Source organism: Thamnophis sirtalis, unplaced genomic scaffold, assembly GCF_051295495.1.
Source record: "Thamnophis sirtalis isolate CommonGarterSnake01/CBP01778 unplaced genomic scaffold, rThaSir2_p1.2 scaffold_4, whole genome shotgun sequence".
In the NCBI taxonomy this organism is placed as follows: Eukaryota; Metazoa; Chordata; class Lepidosauria; order Squamata; family Natricidae; genus Thamnophis; species Thamnophis sirtalis.
Genome location: NW_028261384.1, coordinates 130,597,939 through 130,614,976, shown reverse-complemented (window position 1 = coordinate 130,614,976; position 17,038 = coordinate 130,597,939). Strand labels below are relative to the sequence as shown.

General features: G+C 41.0%; 1 protein-coding gene across 1 annotated transcript; it reads right to left on the bottom strand.

The window, feature by feature from the left end:
• Positions 1-5,487: 5,487 nt before the first annotated feature.
• On the bottom strand, positions 5,488-16,432 carry LOC148046593 (vomeronasal type-2 receptor 26-like). The gene is made up of 6 exons (XM_087714867.1): positions 16,263-16,432; positions 14,227-14,518; positions 11,712-12,587; positions 9,631-9,849; positions 8,502-8,628; positions 5,488-6,386 (listed from the first exon to the last, which is right to left on the bottom strand). The coding sequence occupies exons 1-6, from the start codon at positions 16,430-16,432 to the stop codon at positions 5,488-5,490; spliced, it is 2,583 nt and encodes an 860-aa protein (XP_087570993.1).
• Positions 16,433-17,038: the final 606 nt, after the last annotated feature.

The following is a 17,038-nucleotide window of genomic DNA, read 5'->3' as shown; positions in this document are numbered from 1 at the left end:
TGCATGACAGGCGTGGCCCCCCATTTTTTGCATGCTTTTTTCGCCCACCCCAGGCCCCAGAGGCTTTATAGGAGCCTGGGGAGGGCGAAAATAGCCTCCCCTGACCCCCCCAGGCTCTCCAGAGGCTGCAGGAGTTTCCCTGAAGCCTCCGGAGGGCAAAAAATGACCTTACAAGCAACCTGCTCATAGGGTCATTTTTTTGCCCTCTGGAGGCTTCAGAGGGCCTCGTGGGGGAGGGGGCAGGAGCCTGGGGAGGGTGAAAAATGGCATTAAAAAAGGCTTAACTCAGCTGGCCAGCACGCGCATGCAGTTACAGTTAGAAATGGTAGAACCTCTTAGAGAATTATTTAATATGATTCAAATGGAAGGTAAAGTGCCTCCATCTTGGAAGACAGCGTTTATATCTTTGATACCCAAAGAAGATCAAGATACTACTCAACCCAAAAATTATAGACCTATTTCATTACTGAATGTAGATTATAAAATTTTTACTAAAATATTAGCAAATAGGTTAATGTTGGTTATTCAACAATTGATACACATGGACCAAACAGGTTTTATACAGGGGAGACAGATGAAAAGTAATGTCAGATTAATTATTAATGCATTAGAATATTTGGGAAAGAACAACCAGATCCCTGCTGCGTTTATATTTTTGGATGCTGAGAAGGCCTTTGATCGAGTTAACTGGCAATTTCTGCTGAAGATATTGGAAAAAATGCAGATAGGAGATAATTTTTTACAGTCAATTAAAGCAATATATCAACAGCAAACAGCACAAATCATAGTCAATGGAAGTTTAACAGACTCTTTTCAAATTGGAAAAGGTACAAGACAGGGCTGTCCTTTGTCCCCATTATTGTTTATTATAACTTTGGAAGTATTGTTGAATAAAATATGGGGCTTGGATGGTTTAAAAGGGATCAAGATTAGGCAGCAAGAATATAGAGTCCGCGCTTTTGCGGATGATTTGGTCATAATATTGGAACAACCGCAGGAATCCAGTATGGTTTTAATGAATACGATTAATCAATATGGTCAAGTGTCTGGCTTTAAAATAAATTTAGCAAAAACCAAAATATTAGCTATAAATATGAATATTAAACAAAAGGAAGAATTAGGAGTGATGCTAGGATGTGAGGTAGTTAAAAAAGTCAAATATCTTGGAGTTAACATTTTAACTTCAAATGGGAAATTATATAAGCATAATTATGAACCACTTTGGCATAGTATACAGACGGAGATGAAAAAATGGGAGAAATTGCACTTATCTTTGCTGGGTAGGATAGCGGCAGCGAAAATGAACATTTTACCAAAAATTTTATTTCTTTTCCAAATGTTACCTATACTTAAAAAAGATGCGAGCCTTTTAGAATGGCAGAAGGGTATCAACAAATTTGTATGGGCAGGAAAGAAGCCGAGGGTAAAGATGAAAATAATGCAAGATGTATGTGAGAGAGGAGGATTGAAACTACCTAATTTAAAACTATATTATGATGCAGTGGCATTATCTGTAATTAGTGATTGGACTCATTTAACCAATGATAGAATATTGAATAATGAGAGACATGATCTGGTATTTGGTTGGCATGCTTACCTGTTATTCAACAAAAAATTGGATAAGAATTTTAAAAGTCATATTTTAAGAAATGCTTTACTGCGGGTTTGGAAAAAATACCAATATAAATTAAATGACAAGATACCCATGTGGGCAATTCCTAGACACGCAATTGAAAATATGAATATAGCACAAAAACAGGACAGAATTACTTACAGACAGCTTCTTACCTCGGAAAGGGGGGTATTACAATTAAAATCTTTAGAGATATTAAAAGAGGAGAGGGTAGTTCAAACATGGTTCCAGTATGGGCAATTACAGGCTAGGTGGAAAATAGATCAAAAAATTGGTTTTATCCAAGTTGAGGATAACTTGTTTAAACAAATAAGAGATCAAAGCTTAATGCATATAAAGAGGATATATAATGTATTAATACAGATGGATTCGGAAACAGAATTAGTTAAATATTGTATGATAAAATGGGCTCAAAATATTGAAGAACCAATAATGTTGGAGACATGGGAAAGAATCTGGGTAAGAAATGTGAAATTTACACAAGCTCAAAATCTGAGAGAAAATGTTTACAAGATGTTCTATAGATGGCATTTAGATCCTAAAAAGTTGGCTTCTATGTATCCGAATATACAGCCTAAATGTTGGAGGTGTGGTTCTCTCGATGCTACATATTATCATATATGGTGGACCTGCCAAAAGGTTAAGGCATTCTGGATAAAAATATGGTGGGTTATGCAAAATATTTTAAAAAGAAGGATAAAGTTTACTCCTCAGTTATTTTTATTAGGTATATGTACTGACTTTACAGTGGTAGAGACTAACTTGATTCTGCACCTAATAACTGCAGCAAGACTGTTGGTGGCGCAATACTGGAAGAAGGAAGACTTGCCTACAATCCAAGAATGGACATTGAAAGTCACAAACTTAGCCGAGATGGCTAAAATATCGGCATATCTTAAAGATCACTCAAATGAGAGATATAAACGAGACTGGAAAAAATGGATTGACTATATACAAAATAAATACGGGACCAAGAAATTCCAGTTAGCCTATGCTTTAAGATCAGAAATGATTTAAATTGTTTAAAGTTAGCTCAGCAAGAAGAAGCTAAGGTCAATGTAGAATGTCATTAATTTCTTTATTTCTTTTTTCTCAATAGATTTTAGACTGTGTTAGTTAAAAATCCATACCGTGTATGGGTTCTGGGAAGTCGGGGGAGGGGGGGGAAGGAGGAGGGAGGTTTTGGGGGGTGGAGGGAGGGAGGGGCATACAAAAAAAATTGTACTTCAATGTTTTAATGATTGACGAATGATGAAATATTTGTGTTTTTTTAAAAGAAATAAAACCTTTGGAACCAGAAAAAAAAAGAAAAAAGAATAGCAACCTGGTTCTCCAGTCAAAGAGGAACATGAGGACTTCATCCATTGCTTAAAAGCTGGAAAATCTTCAGTGACCCACTCCTGCCAACAAAGATATAAGCTACTTGGACAAAAAAAATTATCCTGCACAAAAGGGAAATGGAATTCAGAACTGCCATTCTGTCAATATGCTTCTCTTTTTAAAACCTGATATTTTCATCACAATTAAATATTTCAACATAGAAAAAAAAAAAAAAGCAACACAAGCGGGCTCCTTACATTTTCCAGGATGGCCCTGTGGGCGGATCTGACCAGATCGCGGGCCAAATCGAGGCCATCGGCCTTGAGTTTGATTGACACCTCTCATCTAGCAGGAATAAATAAATAATACTACAGTCACATGGATGGTTTTCTCTAAAATATTCCAACATCATGTATACTTTTCACTGTTTCTGTCTGTTCCTGTATTCTTCCTTTACACTTTAGTAGGCCAAAGTTATAGAAACCAGGGTATGCTTCTGCTCTTAATTTCTCAGCAAACTAATAATATTCTGAATATATACTGTATTATGGTTTGTATTGTTGGAAGAAATGTCCTTCTGGGTTCAGTTCTAAGTCAGGTGAAAGGCACTGGAAACATGGAGGCCACTTTGAAAGATGGTTTTAATAGTGGACAGGACCCAGTGGTGGGTTTCAAAATTTTTTAGAACCTCTTCTGTAGATGTGGCATGCTTTATGGGAGTGGCTTGCTGGCCATGTGACTGGGTGGGAGTGACTTACTGCCCATGTGACTGAGTGGGAGTGGCTTAGCAGTCATGTTACTGGGTGGGTGTGGCCAACTTGTAAAATGTGGTGAAATTCACTTAACAACGCTCTTGCTTAGCAACCAAAATGTTGGCTCAGGACCTCTGGGATTGAAGTGTGCAAGTCTTAAAGCTGTCAAGTTACAAGATCCTTGCACCCCTAACCCTTTAGGAAAAAAAAAACCAGGGGTGTTCAAACTTGACAGCTTTAAGACTTGTGGACTTCAACTCCCAGAATTCCTCCTCCAGTCATGTTGGCTTAGGAACTCTGGCATTGAAGCATGCAAGTCTTAAAGCTGTCAAGTTACAAGACCCTTGCACCCCCTCACCCTTTAGAAAAAAAACCCAGGGGTGTTCAAACTTGACAGCTTTAAGACTTTAAGGTTTAGATAGGACTCTTAGAGGCAGACAGGGTGATTGGTGAGCCAGCCAATCATGGGCAGTGGGCGGGGCAAGTATGGTGCGGACGGACAAGGGGAGGGAGCTGGAACCGGTTCTAAACGGTATGGTAGATTTGTGGGACCTCTTCTATAGAAGAGGTTAGAACAGGCAGGAACCCACCCCTGACAGAACCACATGGTTTAGGTCCAGGGGGAAAAGGGGTCACAGGTCTTGAAGATTGTGAAGAAAAAATGGAAGAGATGCTAAGAGCGCCTGGGTTTTATGTCCTCTCTTGGGCTATTGGATTTGAGCTTGTATTCTGATTGGTTGTCAGACTCCCATGGGGCCATGCAGGGGCAACTCTCTGTTTTATGAGTCCCAAGCTTGGTTGAGCTGTTGCTGGGTAATGACATAATGAAAGGGCTTTGGGATTCCTATTATGGCTCTGCCTGAAGGATGTAGATCTTTGTAGAATAAATTGGCTCAGGCTTAAATGGCCCATTGACAAAGTGGAGGGGGGGGGACTGAGTTTCTTCCTTCCTTTTAGAAGGAAATATTCTGCCCTTTTAATATTTCCTAAAATATCTCATTTTCCTAGGAGGGGGTGGGTGCTAACTCCCCACATTATGCATACAAACAAAATTATATTGTATCTTCAAACTGACTTGACTTGCTTTACCGGAAATCAGTGTTCTTCACAATACGATCCTATCTCCTCCTTGTTGAATTTATCTAGCAAAACCACAAAAAGCAAGGCTTACATTTGGAAATACTTGATTTCATTTAAAACAGAGAAATGTTTCTTCCTTATATTAAAAGATCTCTGCCATTAAGAGCCGTTCATTAACATAATTTCTTAAAAGCACCATACAGCTGGCATGCTTTGTGGATTGAGTTGGGGTTCATGCAATGGTTTCGGTAGTGGCTATATTATCAGATGCAATTAGTCAATGGTTTTAAAGAAGACAGAAAAATCACTCAAGAATCTAATGAATCTTCACAGTCTGTTCTTTCTAAAGTCTATCTTGATAGTGATCCAGTTCTTTTCTTACTTTGAGAATTGGTATGTGAAACATTGAAAACTTTCCCTCAAAACTCAACTAAATCATATAGAAAATTGCTTGCCTGAAAAAATTAAAGTACTTATCTCCCCCCCCCCAAAAAAACACCACCAACAATGGTGAAAGAAAATCAAATGTATTCATACTTTATTAGCTACATGGGTAAAATGCCACCTAACAGATTTACTTTTGATTTTAGACAGAAAAAATTGATGTGGCCCCATCAGATTACTTATATATTGAGAGAAGTAATACTGTATGTACACATCCAATTAGTATTTGCTGGTAAAAAACAAACCTTGTTCTTTTTTCTATTTCTTATGTGTTAATTGCTCTCTAGTGTTGAGCTCAGGCCTCAGTATAATTATATAGATTTTGGGGATGAAGATGCATCCTAGTAAGCCAGCACTGGAAGACAGGATAGAGAAGATCTCCACAGCTACCACATACTTCCCTTTGGTGCTCAGATATGTGGGGACAAAGGTCAGCCAAACATTGCAGAAAACCAACATGCTGAAAGTAATGAACTTGGCTTCATTGAAACTGTCTGGCAGCTTCCTGGCCAGGAAGGCCACAGTGAAGCTGAGAAGAGCCAAGAGGCCCATGTAGCCCAAGACACAGTAAAACATGATGATGGAGCCTTCATGACATTCGATTATGATTTCTCCATAGAGCGTCTCCATGTCTAAAACTGGAAATGGAGGAGATGTACTCAGCCAGGTGACACAAATACTTATTTGAATAAAGGAGCAGAACCAGATAATAGAATAGGCCAACTTTTGCCCCACCCATTTGTGGAATAGGCTTCCTGGCTTTGATGCTAAGAATGCTACAACAACTGTGATGGTTTTGGCCAATATAGAAGAGATTGCAATAGAGAAGATGATACCAAAATTTGTTTGTCGGAGGAGACAGGTTGCTCTATTGGGCTGTCCAATGAACAAAAATGAGCAGAGGAAACAGAGAAAGAGGGAGATAAGAAGAACGTAGGTGAGGTTGCGATTGTTGGCTTTGACAATGGGAGTGTCCTGTTGCTTAATGAAGATTATAAACACCAAAGCTGTAAGCAGGGAAAAAAGAAGAGACAGAGACACCAGAGTAATGCCTAATGGCTCTTCAAAGGAGAGGAAATTCATTGTCTTTGGAATGCACTCATCGTGAGCTTGGTTTGGAAACTGATCAACTGGACAACTGTCACAATTCTCCATGTCTGAAAAGAAGAAAAAAGTTTCTGAACAGAGTTAAACTTTTCAGAAGATTCAGAACTGCTTTTCTGGATTTACCTACAATGTAAATTTTTCCCCCAAATCTCTTTGTAACTCTCTACTCAACCTTCGTTTTAAAAGCTAGTAGTGTAGGGAAACACTATTTAGATTTTTCTACATATCAATGCTCTTGGTGTTTTGGAGTGGACTGGGTTTTATAGCATTTCTAGCAAGAGAATAGCATGCCCCACTTTCTAAATGTGTGCCAAATACTGGGAAAGAGAAAAGAGATGCTTGATACTTTAGATCCTGAAAAATGTGCAGTAGTGCTAGAGCAGGGGTGTCAAATTCGATTTCATGGGGGGCCGCATCAGGGCTGTGTTTGATGTCATGGGTGTGGCCACGGTGGGAGTGGCCATGGTGGGATTGGCCATGGTGGGAGTGGCCATGGTGGGAGTGGCCAGCTCGATGTCACTCATGTCAGGGGCACCTGTGGTGTCCCAAGCTCTCTACCAGAGAAAATGGGCTCCTGAGCTATGTCTGTGATGGCCTTTGCATGCAGCCCTCCTGAGCTCCGTTTTCACTCACAGAGGCCCGCAGGCTGATCCTTCACTTTTTCCAAGATGGGTCCGTGGGCCAGATCTAAGCACCCCAAAATCCGGATCCAGCACATGGGCCTGTAGTTTGACACCCCTGTGCTATTGGATAGGGGAACAGGAACTGTGCTACTTGATGCCCATTTCCTTTATGTGATGTGCCCTATCATTTGAATGATTCAATTTGAAGGATAGAGAGATGGTCTCCTGGTTGGGGTCCACTACCTGTTTGGAATGGGGCAGAGGTGGGTTCCTTCCAGTTCTCACCAGTTCGGTAGAACCGGTTCGTCAAATCTACCGAGGTTCCACCAGTGGACCTGGAAAGCAGGCTACACCTACAGAAGAGGTTCCAAAATTTTTTGAAACCCACCACTGACACACACACACACACACACAGAGAGAGAGACAGACAGACAGACAGACTCACACAGAGATAGAAAAAGAAAGAGAAAGAAAGGAAGAAAGAAAGAAATAAAAAAATAAAAAAGAAAGAAAAAGTGAGAGAGAGATGAAAGAAAAAAAGGAAAAAGGGACAGAGAGACAAAAGGAAGGAAAGAGAGAGAGAGAGAGAGAGAGAGAGAGAGAGAGAGAGAACACATGGCCGGCAAGCCACTCCCACCAGTCACATGGCCAACAAGCCACTCCCACAAAGGAGGCCCACGCAAGAGGCGGGTGAGCAAAGGAGGAAAAGGAAAAGGAAGAGACATTGCTTTGCCTGCTCCTTGCAAGAATGGTGTTGCCTGTGCTCAAGCCATTGACGTAGAATGATTCTCCCTATCCCCCTGATGGTCCACCAAGCCGGAAACATTGGAGACCGCTGGTGTAATGGACATCCCTGATGTTTCTCCGTTTTCCTCCTTTGTGATGCATCACTACAGCAACCAGGGCCGGATTTTCCTATAGGCTAACTAGGCTTCAGCCTAGGGCCTCAAGATTAAGAGGGGCCTACATTCCAATTGTTAGCAAAATTAAAATTACACTATTCTAAAAACAGTGAATACTAAAACACTGAACCGAAAATAAGGAGAAATTCTACGCATATGACTAATAAACAAACATAAAAATGTATTGGTTAAGATCGTTCCAGCACCACAGCAGTTGGGGAGCTCGCCCACGTTCCCAGCACCGGCGGTCAGGCGAGAGGCGCGGCCGCTCCCAGTAGCTGCCCCATTGACGCGGAGCCCACCAGCGGCCAGGCAGGTGAGGGCGAGGGGGCCGAGCCGGGCAGCTGAGTGCAGCAGGGGAGGCGGCTGGCCTCGCTGCCTTTGCCGCAGAGCAGAGCCACCCTCCGTCAGGAGGCCAGCTTTATATATTGATATATATTGATATATCACAGTAATGATGTATTTTATTGTCTCTCATGTAATTTACAAAGTTAAAAATGGGAGGTGAAAGGGCCTCATAAGTGGAATAGCCTAGGGCCTCTTTTCATCTAAATCCGGCCCTGACAGCAAGCAATAATATTGAAGAGATTCGTGTTAGCTGGGATACAGGCTGGTTCCATTGGGATGCCATGAATCTTACCCATTTGTCTGGATATCATCTTTTCTGGACACAGAGCACAAGTGTAGCAGCAAAACTTCTGCCCTTCAATCTTGTTCTTTCTTTTTCCAAGAGGACAAGGCTCATTGCATAAGGAGGGAGGAGGCAGCTGCCCCCAAGTAAAGAAAGAAGTCAGTATTCACCTTTTGATTATGTTTTTGTCTTACAGCCCATGAATAAGAACGAGACTGTTGATAGTAATTTCTGCTGTGTAACAGAAAACCTCCAGAGCCAGGAACATAACTGAAGTGGCATTTGATTTGTTTGTTATTTAACTGAAGTTTAATTAATGAAATGCAGCCCCCATGTATATCTAAATGTGGATTATTTTCCCTATTTCCCCAGTCAATGCTCTGGTTACTATCTTTAAACCCATGAAGACATAAGACCTGGTTAAATGATATACTACTACCTGTTCGACATAGTATCTGCCTGGTTGCATCACTCTCATAGGGTTGGCACACTTCAAGTCCCATCAATTAAGCAATCCCATTTATAGGGGCTCTGGGAGGATATATAGAATAGAATAGAATAGAATAGAATAGAATAGAATAGAATAGAAAGGACCTTGGTAGGCTTCTAACCCATCCCTTGCTCCAGCAGGAGTGTCGTACCACAACATATAACTTTATATACTGTTGTTGCTCTCTAGCCCCATCCAGTGGCCAGTGAGACAAATATGCTCCAACTCTATTGTTTGGAGCTGACTCCGCCCATTTAAACAACACCAGTGGTGGGATTCAATTTTTTTTTACTACTGGTTCTGTGGGCGTGGCTCGGTGAGCGTGGCATGGCTTGGTGGGTGTGGCTTGTTGGGCGTGGCAGGGGAAGGTTACTGCAAAATCCCCATTTCCTCCAAATTAGCTGGGACTCGGAAGGCAGAGAATAGATGGAGGCAGATGATAGATACCTATCTATCATCTATCTATCTAATTTTAAATAGATAATCTCTCTCTCTCTCTGTGTATGTGTGTGTGTGTGTGTGTGTGTGTGTGTGTCTGTTTCAATCTCTATCATCTCTCTTCCCCCATCCTCTCTCATCTACCTATCTATTGAATTCTAAGGCACCTATCTCCCTCCCTCACCTATCTCCATATTATTGTTATGGTACCTGAGTGAATCCATGATGCCACTGGATTTTGTCTTGATGAATACGGAGCATTCCTCCTTGCTGATCTATCTCTCCAACTGGGATGTTGATATAGGAATTATTTGGGAAAGTAACCAAATTTACAATGTCAAATCCAGCTTCTAGGACTCCTTCTTCATTGAATTTAATTTCATCTCCAGCATTGTTGTTGAAAAAAATTCTCTGCAGAAATAAGTGGAGCTTGCAGGAGAAAAAGTATCAGGGTTAAATGGAAACAGATTAGCCTCCTAAATGGCTTCAAACAATACTGCTTTTTAAGTTTGGAGGCTTTCTTCTCTAGGAATAAAGAAGTATAGAGGACTGAAAGAGTCTAGTATTGGACCATATTGGACCATGTATTGGACCATAGTCCACCTTACAGACTAAATTCTCATTTAGTACATGTTGATTTTTTTCAGTGACAATTCAGAGAGGTAGTGGAAAAAGAGCAAGAAGAAGCTATAGAGAAGTCGAAAGGCAGACGTATGTTAAAGACCAGGTTTGTTGATGTGGAAGGAAGAAAAAGCTGATGTGTAGGCAAAAGAGAGTACCTTCAATGGGTCAATGTTTGTGAGGTAGCAGGCTGAACCAAAGTAGACCTCAAGCCTGAACCAAACTAGGGTCTCATGATATTAAGCTTTAACTGTTCATATATAGAAATTGCAAACGTTTGCTTTTAGGAAGTATGCACAAGAAAACTGCTGAAGCAAAAGTCTCTATTTTAATGTATCTGCTGGCTTGACTGTAAAATCTGTCTGGAAAGACACAATTTACTTCCTCAAATGTATGCTATAGTTGACTGTTGGCTGATTATGTATTATTACTTCCTGTAGACATAATATTGCTGTAACTCAGGAGCAAATCTTGAGGGGTGTATCCAAAACTAGCAGATGGCTTTATCTGAAAGTGATAAACTATATAAGGGATTTCCTGCCTGTCACTCATTGTTCAGGCCATTTATTCTTTGCTATGAACCTGCGCAAATAAACTATTCCTTCCCTGAAGAGCTGGCTTGCGTGTCCTCTTTTTTCTACAACATTTGTAATGTATTAATCTTGAAAAAAGATGAACATCGGTGATCTTAGATACCACATTTATCAGAGTATAAGACACACCTCCCCCCCAAAAGAGGGTGAAAATTTGAGTGTATCTTATACACCGAATGTAGCCCCCCCCAACCAGAGGCCAAAAACACGAGGCATGGAGGCAGCGATGGTCTGTGGCAATCCCTGCAGCCTGGAACAGCTGATTGGGGGTATTCTGGCAGTCTAATCCACCCGCCAATCAGCTGTGCTGAATTAGGCTGCAATAAGTGCTGAAGCTGACCTGGCTGGCAAGAGTTTGCAGCAGCAAGCACATTCAGAGAGCACGGTAACTGATTCCGCAGGATTCAAAATAATAATCATAATATACAATACATTAGCAAAAGCAGTTTCTCCAAGGTAGCAGTAAATACAAGCAAAACACATGCAGTTTCACTTTCAGTTCTCGGCTAAGCCAAGGTGGCGCAGTGGTTAAATGCAGCACTGCAGGCTACTGCTAGATCAGCAGTTCAGCGGTTCAAATCTCACCGGCTCAGGGTTGACTCAGCCTTCCATCCTTCCGAGGTGGGTAAAATGAGGACCCAGATTGTTGGGGGCAATATGCTGACTCTCTGTAAACCACTTAGAGAGGCTGAAAGCCCTATGAAGCGGTATATAAGTCTACTGCTATTGCTATTGCTATTGCTAAGCCAGGCTCCTTCCTGTCTCCTTGTTGCTCACATGGCAAATTTCAGAGTCCAAATAGCCCTCATTGGCTGACTTAGTTGCTATGCCTATTCATTGGCTGACCTTGTTGCCATGGGTCAGCTGAATACCATGGATGCTGGTAGGCAGAAGCAGAATTTTTTCCTTCTTATTTTCCTCCCCAAAAACTAAGGTGTGTCTTATAATCCAGAGCATCTTACGCTCTGAAAAATATGATAGATGGTCTCCGATGATCTGTTGACTCATTCAATCTTGGCACTCTGTTGTAACCAAGGAGAACATTTCAAAAGAGTATTGAGAAAGGGGAAATGTTACCTGCCAGGCTTCTACAATCTCTGATTGCCCTTGATCTCTGTTCTTTTGTATCTTCTGATAAGTCCTCACTGTTTGAGCAGCATGTAATGCTTGAGCCACAGCATAGATTGCATTATAGATACTGTAACTATGGCCAAGTATGCTGGTTTCAAAGAAGGGAGCAATGAGGTCCTCTAGTCTTTCATCTCCAGTACATTCCTCATATTCAGAAACACCATGATTTGCTGGTGAGCAGCAAAAAGCTTGGCTCCAGAAATCTCTAATAAAGCCATCTTGACTTGCCCCAGATGGGGTGACGGCCTGTATAAATTGTTGGAAACCTGGAAGTTCTCTTGTGCTAATTGAGAAGGAAATAGCCCCATGGAATGCTTGCATATCGACAGCTCTTTGTAAGGAATGTAATGTGAAATCATTTTGGGCCATTGTGATCCATATTTTTTGCATGGAAATTTTCTCTGGAGAATCCAAAGGGGTTGGAAGAAAAAAATGGGTGGCCTGTAGAATAGAGGCCAGCCACATAAAGATTGTATTTTCTCCACGTACAATAACTGCATTTGCAGTTCTCTCTGTGAACAATGTGATGTGCCTCTGACAACGTTCAGCTATGTCCACTATTTTGGAGGAATATAAATTTCTGTCAATCCTTTCGGTGAATTCGGAGCAGATTTCATTTTGAGAGAGCATGGGTTCCAGAGTTTGTATAAACTGTTCCCCATGTTTGTCATTTAAAATGACAAATCCCACCCATCTCCATCCAAAGTGCAGGAGGAGCTGGACTAAACCCTCGTACTGGAGCGATTCATCGGGGGCCATGCGATAAAAAGGGGGGAAACGTGATTCACCAGTCGCTGCTAATTGAAATGAGCCATATGAAATCTAAAGGAAAGAAAGGAGGAATAAGAGAAAGAGAAAATAATAAAGAGAATGGATGAATATGTCCTATTTTTGTTATTTTTCAAAATATGGCTGTTTAGTAATATAGATAAGGTTCAGAAGTCTTCCAAAAAAGGACTTATCCTTTCTGAATCTTGTCTGTCTGTCTGTCTGTCATCATCATCGTCATTGAAGATAACCTACTGTATTTTTTGGACTATAAGATGCACCTTTTTGTGTCCCAAAAGGGGGTGAAAATGTGTGGGCGTGTTATAGACTGAATATTCCTGAAGCCTAGCCCACCCACTGGCCATTTTTGGCCTCTGCATGACCCGCTTTTGAGCCTTTTTTTGGACCTTTTCAGGCCTTTTTTTGGCTTGCTTTGGGGGCTTCTTTTGGCCAATTTTTGTGGCCTTTTGGGGGGCCATTTTTTTTGGAAAAAAATGGCTTGAAATAAGCCTGAAAAAAGCTTCAAACCCCCCCCCCCAAAGCCTAGAAAATGGGCCAATAAAAGCCTCATAAACAGGCTGAAAAATGTTACTTTTGTTGTTTTCCTCTTGTAAACCTGGGTGCATCTTATAGTCAGGTACCTCTTATAATACAAAAAATACGGTAAGTATTTGAATTTAAAGAATCAAATCTTTCAGTGCTTCCTAAATCAATATTTCTTCTTCATGTTGTGCTCCTCATCTTTAATACTAAAACCAGATATTTGTGCACATTATGCTTAAAATGTATGAATTGAAATCAAGGAGACAGTTAATGATAGCTAGCATAAGCCTTCAGGTTCAAATAACTATGCAGTAAAATTCTTTTTTTCTCGATTCCAGTGGTGGGATTCAGCTGGTCTGCACCTTTCCGGGAGAACCAGTTCTTAACTTTCTAAGAGGTTCAGAGAACTGGTTGTTGGAAGAAATCTCCTTTTGTTTTTTCCCACTTTCCAGGGCTAATCCTGTAAGGAAAGCAGGAAGGAAACATTCTGGTGTTGTTTCTAGCCTAATCTGCATTGCTTACAGAAACTGCCTCTCCGGTTAACCCTCATTACATTGTAACAGCTCAAGCGAAGCGCCCATCAACCTGAGTGATGTTAAGTTGGCCAAGCCCATAGAGTCACATGACCACCAAGCCACGCCTACCCAGCTGGTCATTAGGGCAGAGAACCAGTTGTTAAATTATTTGAATCCCACCACTGCTCAATTCATCTTACTGAAAGCAGTGATATATTGAAGAGAAACAAGGATTAAGTCCACCTTTCCCTAATTTCTTTACTGCTCTTTACTCTTATTTTTTTTTACATTTCTTTACTGATAAACCATTAATAGCAATAGCAATAGCAATAGCAGATTTTTATATACCGCTTCATAGGGCTTTCAGCCCTCTCTAAGCGGTTTACAGAGTCAGCATATTGCCCCCAACAACAATCTGGGTCCTCATTTTACCCACCTCGGAAGGATGGAAGGCTGAGTCAACCCTGAGCCAGTGAGATTTGAACCGCTGAACTGCTGATCTAGCAGTCAGCCTGCAGTGCTGCATTTAACCACTGTGCCACCTTGGCTCATTAAGTTGTTTCTTGAAGGAGAACTCAAAAAGAGACAATCTATGTGATTGCCTTAACTTTGAGGCCTTTAGTTAGGGCTCCAACCTGTGGGATCTTGAAAAGCTGCAGAATCTCTGCCATGCGTATGGAAGTTTCAGGGCTCATCCCTCCAATGATTCCCATAACTTTCTTTTCAGTCCCACAAATATAGTTGGGGACAATTTTGTGCAACTTAAAAAGCAGGTCCAGAGTGGTACGATAGGTCATTAGCGCATCGGAGTAGCTGTCATAGATGTGGAATCCGAGAGTGAAGTTGGGCAAGATGTGAGGATCCTTGTTGATCTCTTTCACAGCAAACACTAAAGCCAACACGTGTTGGTAGAACTTGGTTGTCACACTGTAAAAAAGTCGCTTGTTTCAAAGGAGAACTTTGCCATGCCTTACATGCTAAAGAAGACATGTCCAGTGACAAAATACTATGAGAAAGACACATTGACAAGAGAACTATCCTGAAGTTCAGAGTTTTATAATTCAAGGTTTATATCCTTTCTTAAGTGGTTTATTTAATCATATCCTTTAATAGTGTTGTGGTCCACTGCCAGCCTGCGGAGCTGGCAGCAGAGTCAGACAACGAGGAGGTTGGGGAGGAGCATGGGCCAGTCCTGGGGTTTGCAGAAGGCGAGGGCAAGGGCTCTGCATCAGAGACAGAGACAGGGCCAGAGCTATCTGGGAGTTATGTGCTGCCTCTGGAGCCTCCAGAGTGGGACATCAGTGAGGCAGCAGAACAGGGGAAGCCTGTTCCAAGTGTATGCATGCGCAGAGCTGCCAGAAGGCAAGAACAGTTAAAGCAGAAGGGACAACTCGGGAGTAAGGTTTGGGAGGTGATTGGCCCCTCTGATAGGACATAAAGGAGGAGCAAAGGCATGTGAGCCTTTGCAGGAAGCGACTTTGTTCATTCTGGTCACTTTAAAGTCTGAAGCTCTGTTTTGACTCTGTACTCTGTGTGGACTTACAAAGCTAATTGCCTTTGGCAGTGATTCAAGTGAGAGAATGGTGGGTGCTTATTAGCCTTATCCCAAAAGACTTTGGTAGACTTCTGTTGAACTCTTTACAAACTATTTGTGACTCATTACGGGCTGTGAATGAACTTAATTCACAGCCATTGAAATAAGAAGAAGATTTTTGGGACTAAGCTTGTGCTTTTTACTGTATCAGGAAACCTAGGACAGAACAAACAGATACTTAAACACATAATCCAAAAAGGATGTGATGGATAACTGATATACCCAGAAATGTTAAAGGACTTGCTTGAATAAAAAAGTAATGAATTCCCTAGGAAAAAAATGGAGGAAACATGAAAGACTTTAGAGAAGGAAGGGAGGATAAGATTTTAGAAACATCTGTATAGTGGTGACGTAGAAGAGATCTACGGAAGAAATCCCTTTTTTCCTACCCCTAAAAAGGGGAGACTATATTCATGTTAAAGTTTCCATGCCAAGTTTGGGTCTGTCCATAATGCCACCCAAAAAAAACCTTCCTGCCTGAGCAGAGGTTGGACTAGAAGACCTCCACGGTACCTTCCCACACTGTGATACTGTTAAAACATTCATGTTATAATGAAAAAAATTCCTGTACAATCAGATCAACCGTGTTGTAAAAGCCAAATATTTTGCTCCTTGCTATGAAACAAAAGGAGGGATTGTAGTAATCATTAAATACACCATAAGAAAACTCTGAAGAGAAGACAGTGATACATGAAAAAAATAGAGACCCGATATTAATAACTAGTGTAACCCTAAGATTTTGGAAATGATTTTTCATTCCACGGTCAATGCCTATATTTAAAATATTATAGTGACCAAGAGGTTATGGTGAATTAGGGCTGGTTCTTTTTCCTCCCAGTTGGAAGAGCTTTCAGTTCTCAAGAGAATAACTACTTGTTCTGGTCTATTGGATTTTGGTTTAATTACAAAAGGGGATATTGAATTAACAAATAATTTCTATTTACCAATAGCTGCTGTTAAGGATCTGTCCATGATACATTTATATTCGTTAACAGATGATAGAACCTCTCTGTTTTACAAAGATAGAAAGAAGAGAGCAGGATTAGATTAAAATAAGCTAAGAGAACGATTTCTTACAATGGGAAGTCAACGAATTCCTCAGATGGATGGTTTTCAAAAGTAACTTTGGGAAACATGTATTGAACAAGAGACATCAATGCACCAACGAGGAGGTCTCCATCCTGATGCCATTCCTGTGGAATCTGAATGGCTTCATCTCCAGTGCACTTAAGAGGCTGTATCTTCATGGCCAATTCTGGAAACAGTAAAATGGCAATAATCCCCAACATTCCTGCCGATATGGCTTCTTCTATACTGCTGTTGCCAGCAGCCTTGATTCAAACAGGGTACTATTGATAGTGAAACAAATGCTATCTTTGTTGAGTTAGGTCTTAAGAATATGTAATTGATTGATCTGATCCATTTTCTTCAGCCTCTCTTATGTCTGGATGCTTGAAGTGTAAAGAACAGAATTGACTTTCGAATCTAATATTTAATTATTAGACTCTATTTTCATTTGCAATTTAAAAGAGCGCCAGCTATGAGGCTTTAACAGAATTTCAATAGTCTTGTACAGTTACTCCAACATGACATATTTCACATGTGTGGAGTAATGGAGCCGGTTTCACATAGAGAAATCTGGGAGAATCTGTCAGCACTTGGGGTGATAAAGCAGTGGCTGATCAACAGTCTAAAAATATTAGCACAAAGCCCGCAATAAATATCTGTTTATGCTACGAGCAGCAAGTGGATACAAGATTCTGAGAACCCAAATTTATGGCAATAGTTCTCATGTTGACCCTGTCATGGATGGGGAACACTTCAACCAGTTTTGAGGAATGGTCCTCAGCAGG

Bases quoted from the DNA above. Each gene is read 5' to 3' on its own strand.
- LOC148046593 (XM_087714867.1), bottom strand. From the start codon at position 16,432: ATGAAGATACAGCCTCTTAAGTGCACTGGAGATGAAGCCATTCAGATT. The intron at 12,588-14,226 runs GTTGGAGCCCTA...TCTTTCCTTTAG, and splicing joins AGCTTTTCAAGATCCCACAG to ATTTCATATGGCTCATTTCA. The intron at 9,850-11,711 runs GTAACATTTCCC...TTCTCCTGCAAG, and splicing joins AGATTGTAGAAGCCTGGCAG to CTCCACTTATTTCTGCAGAG.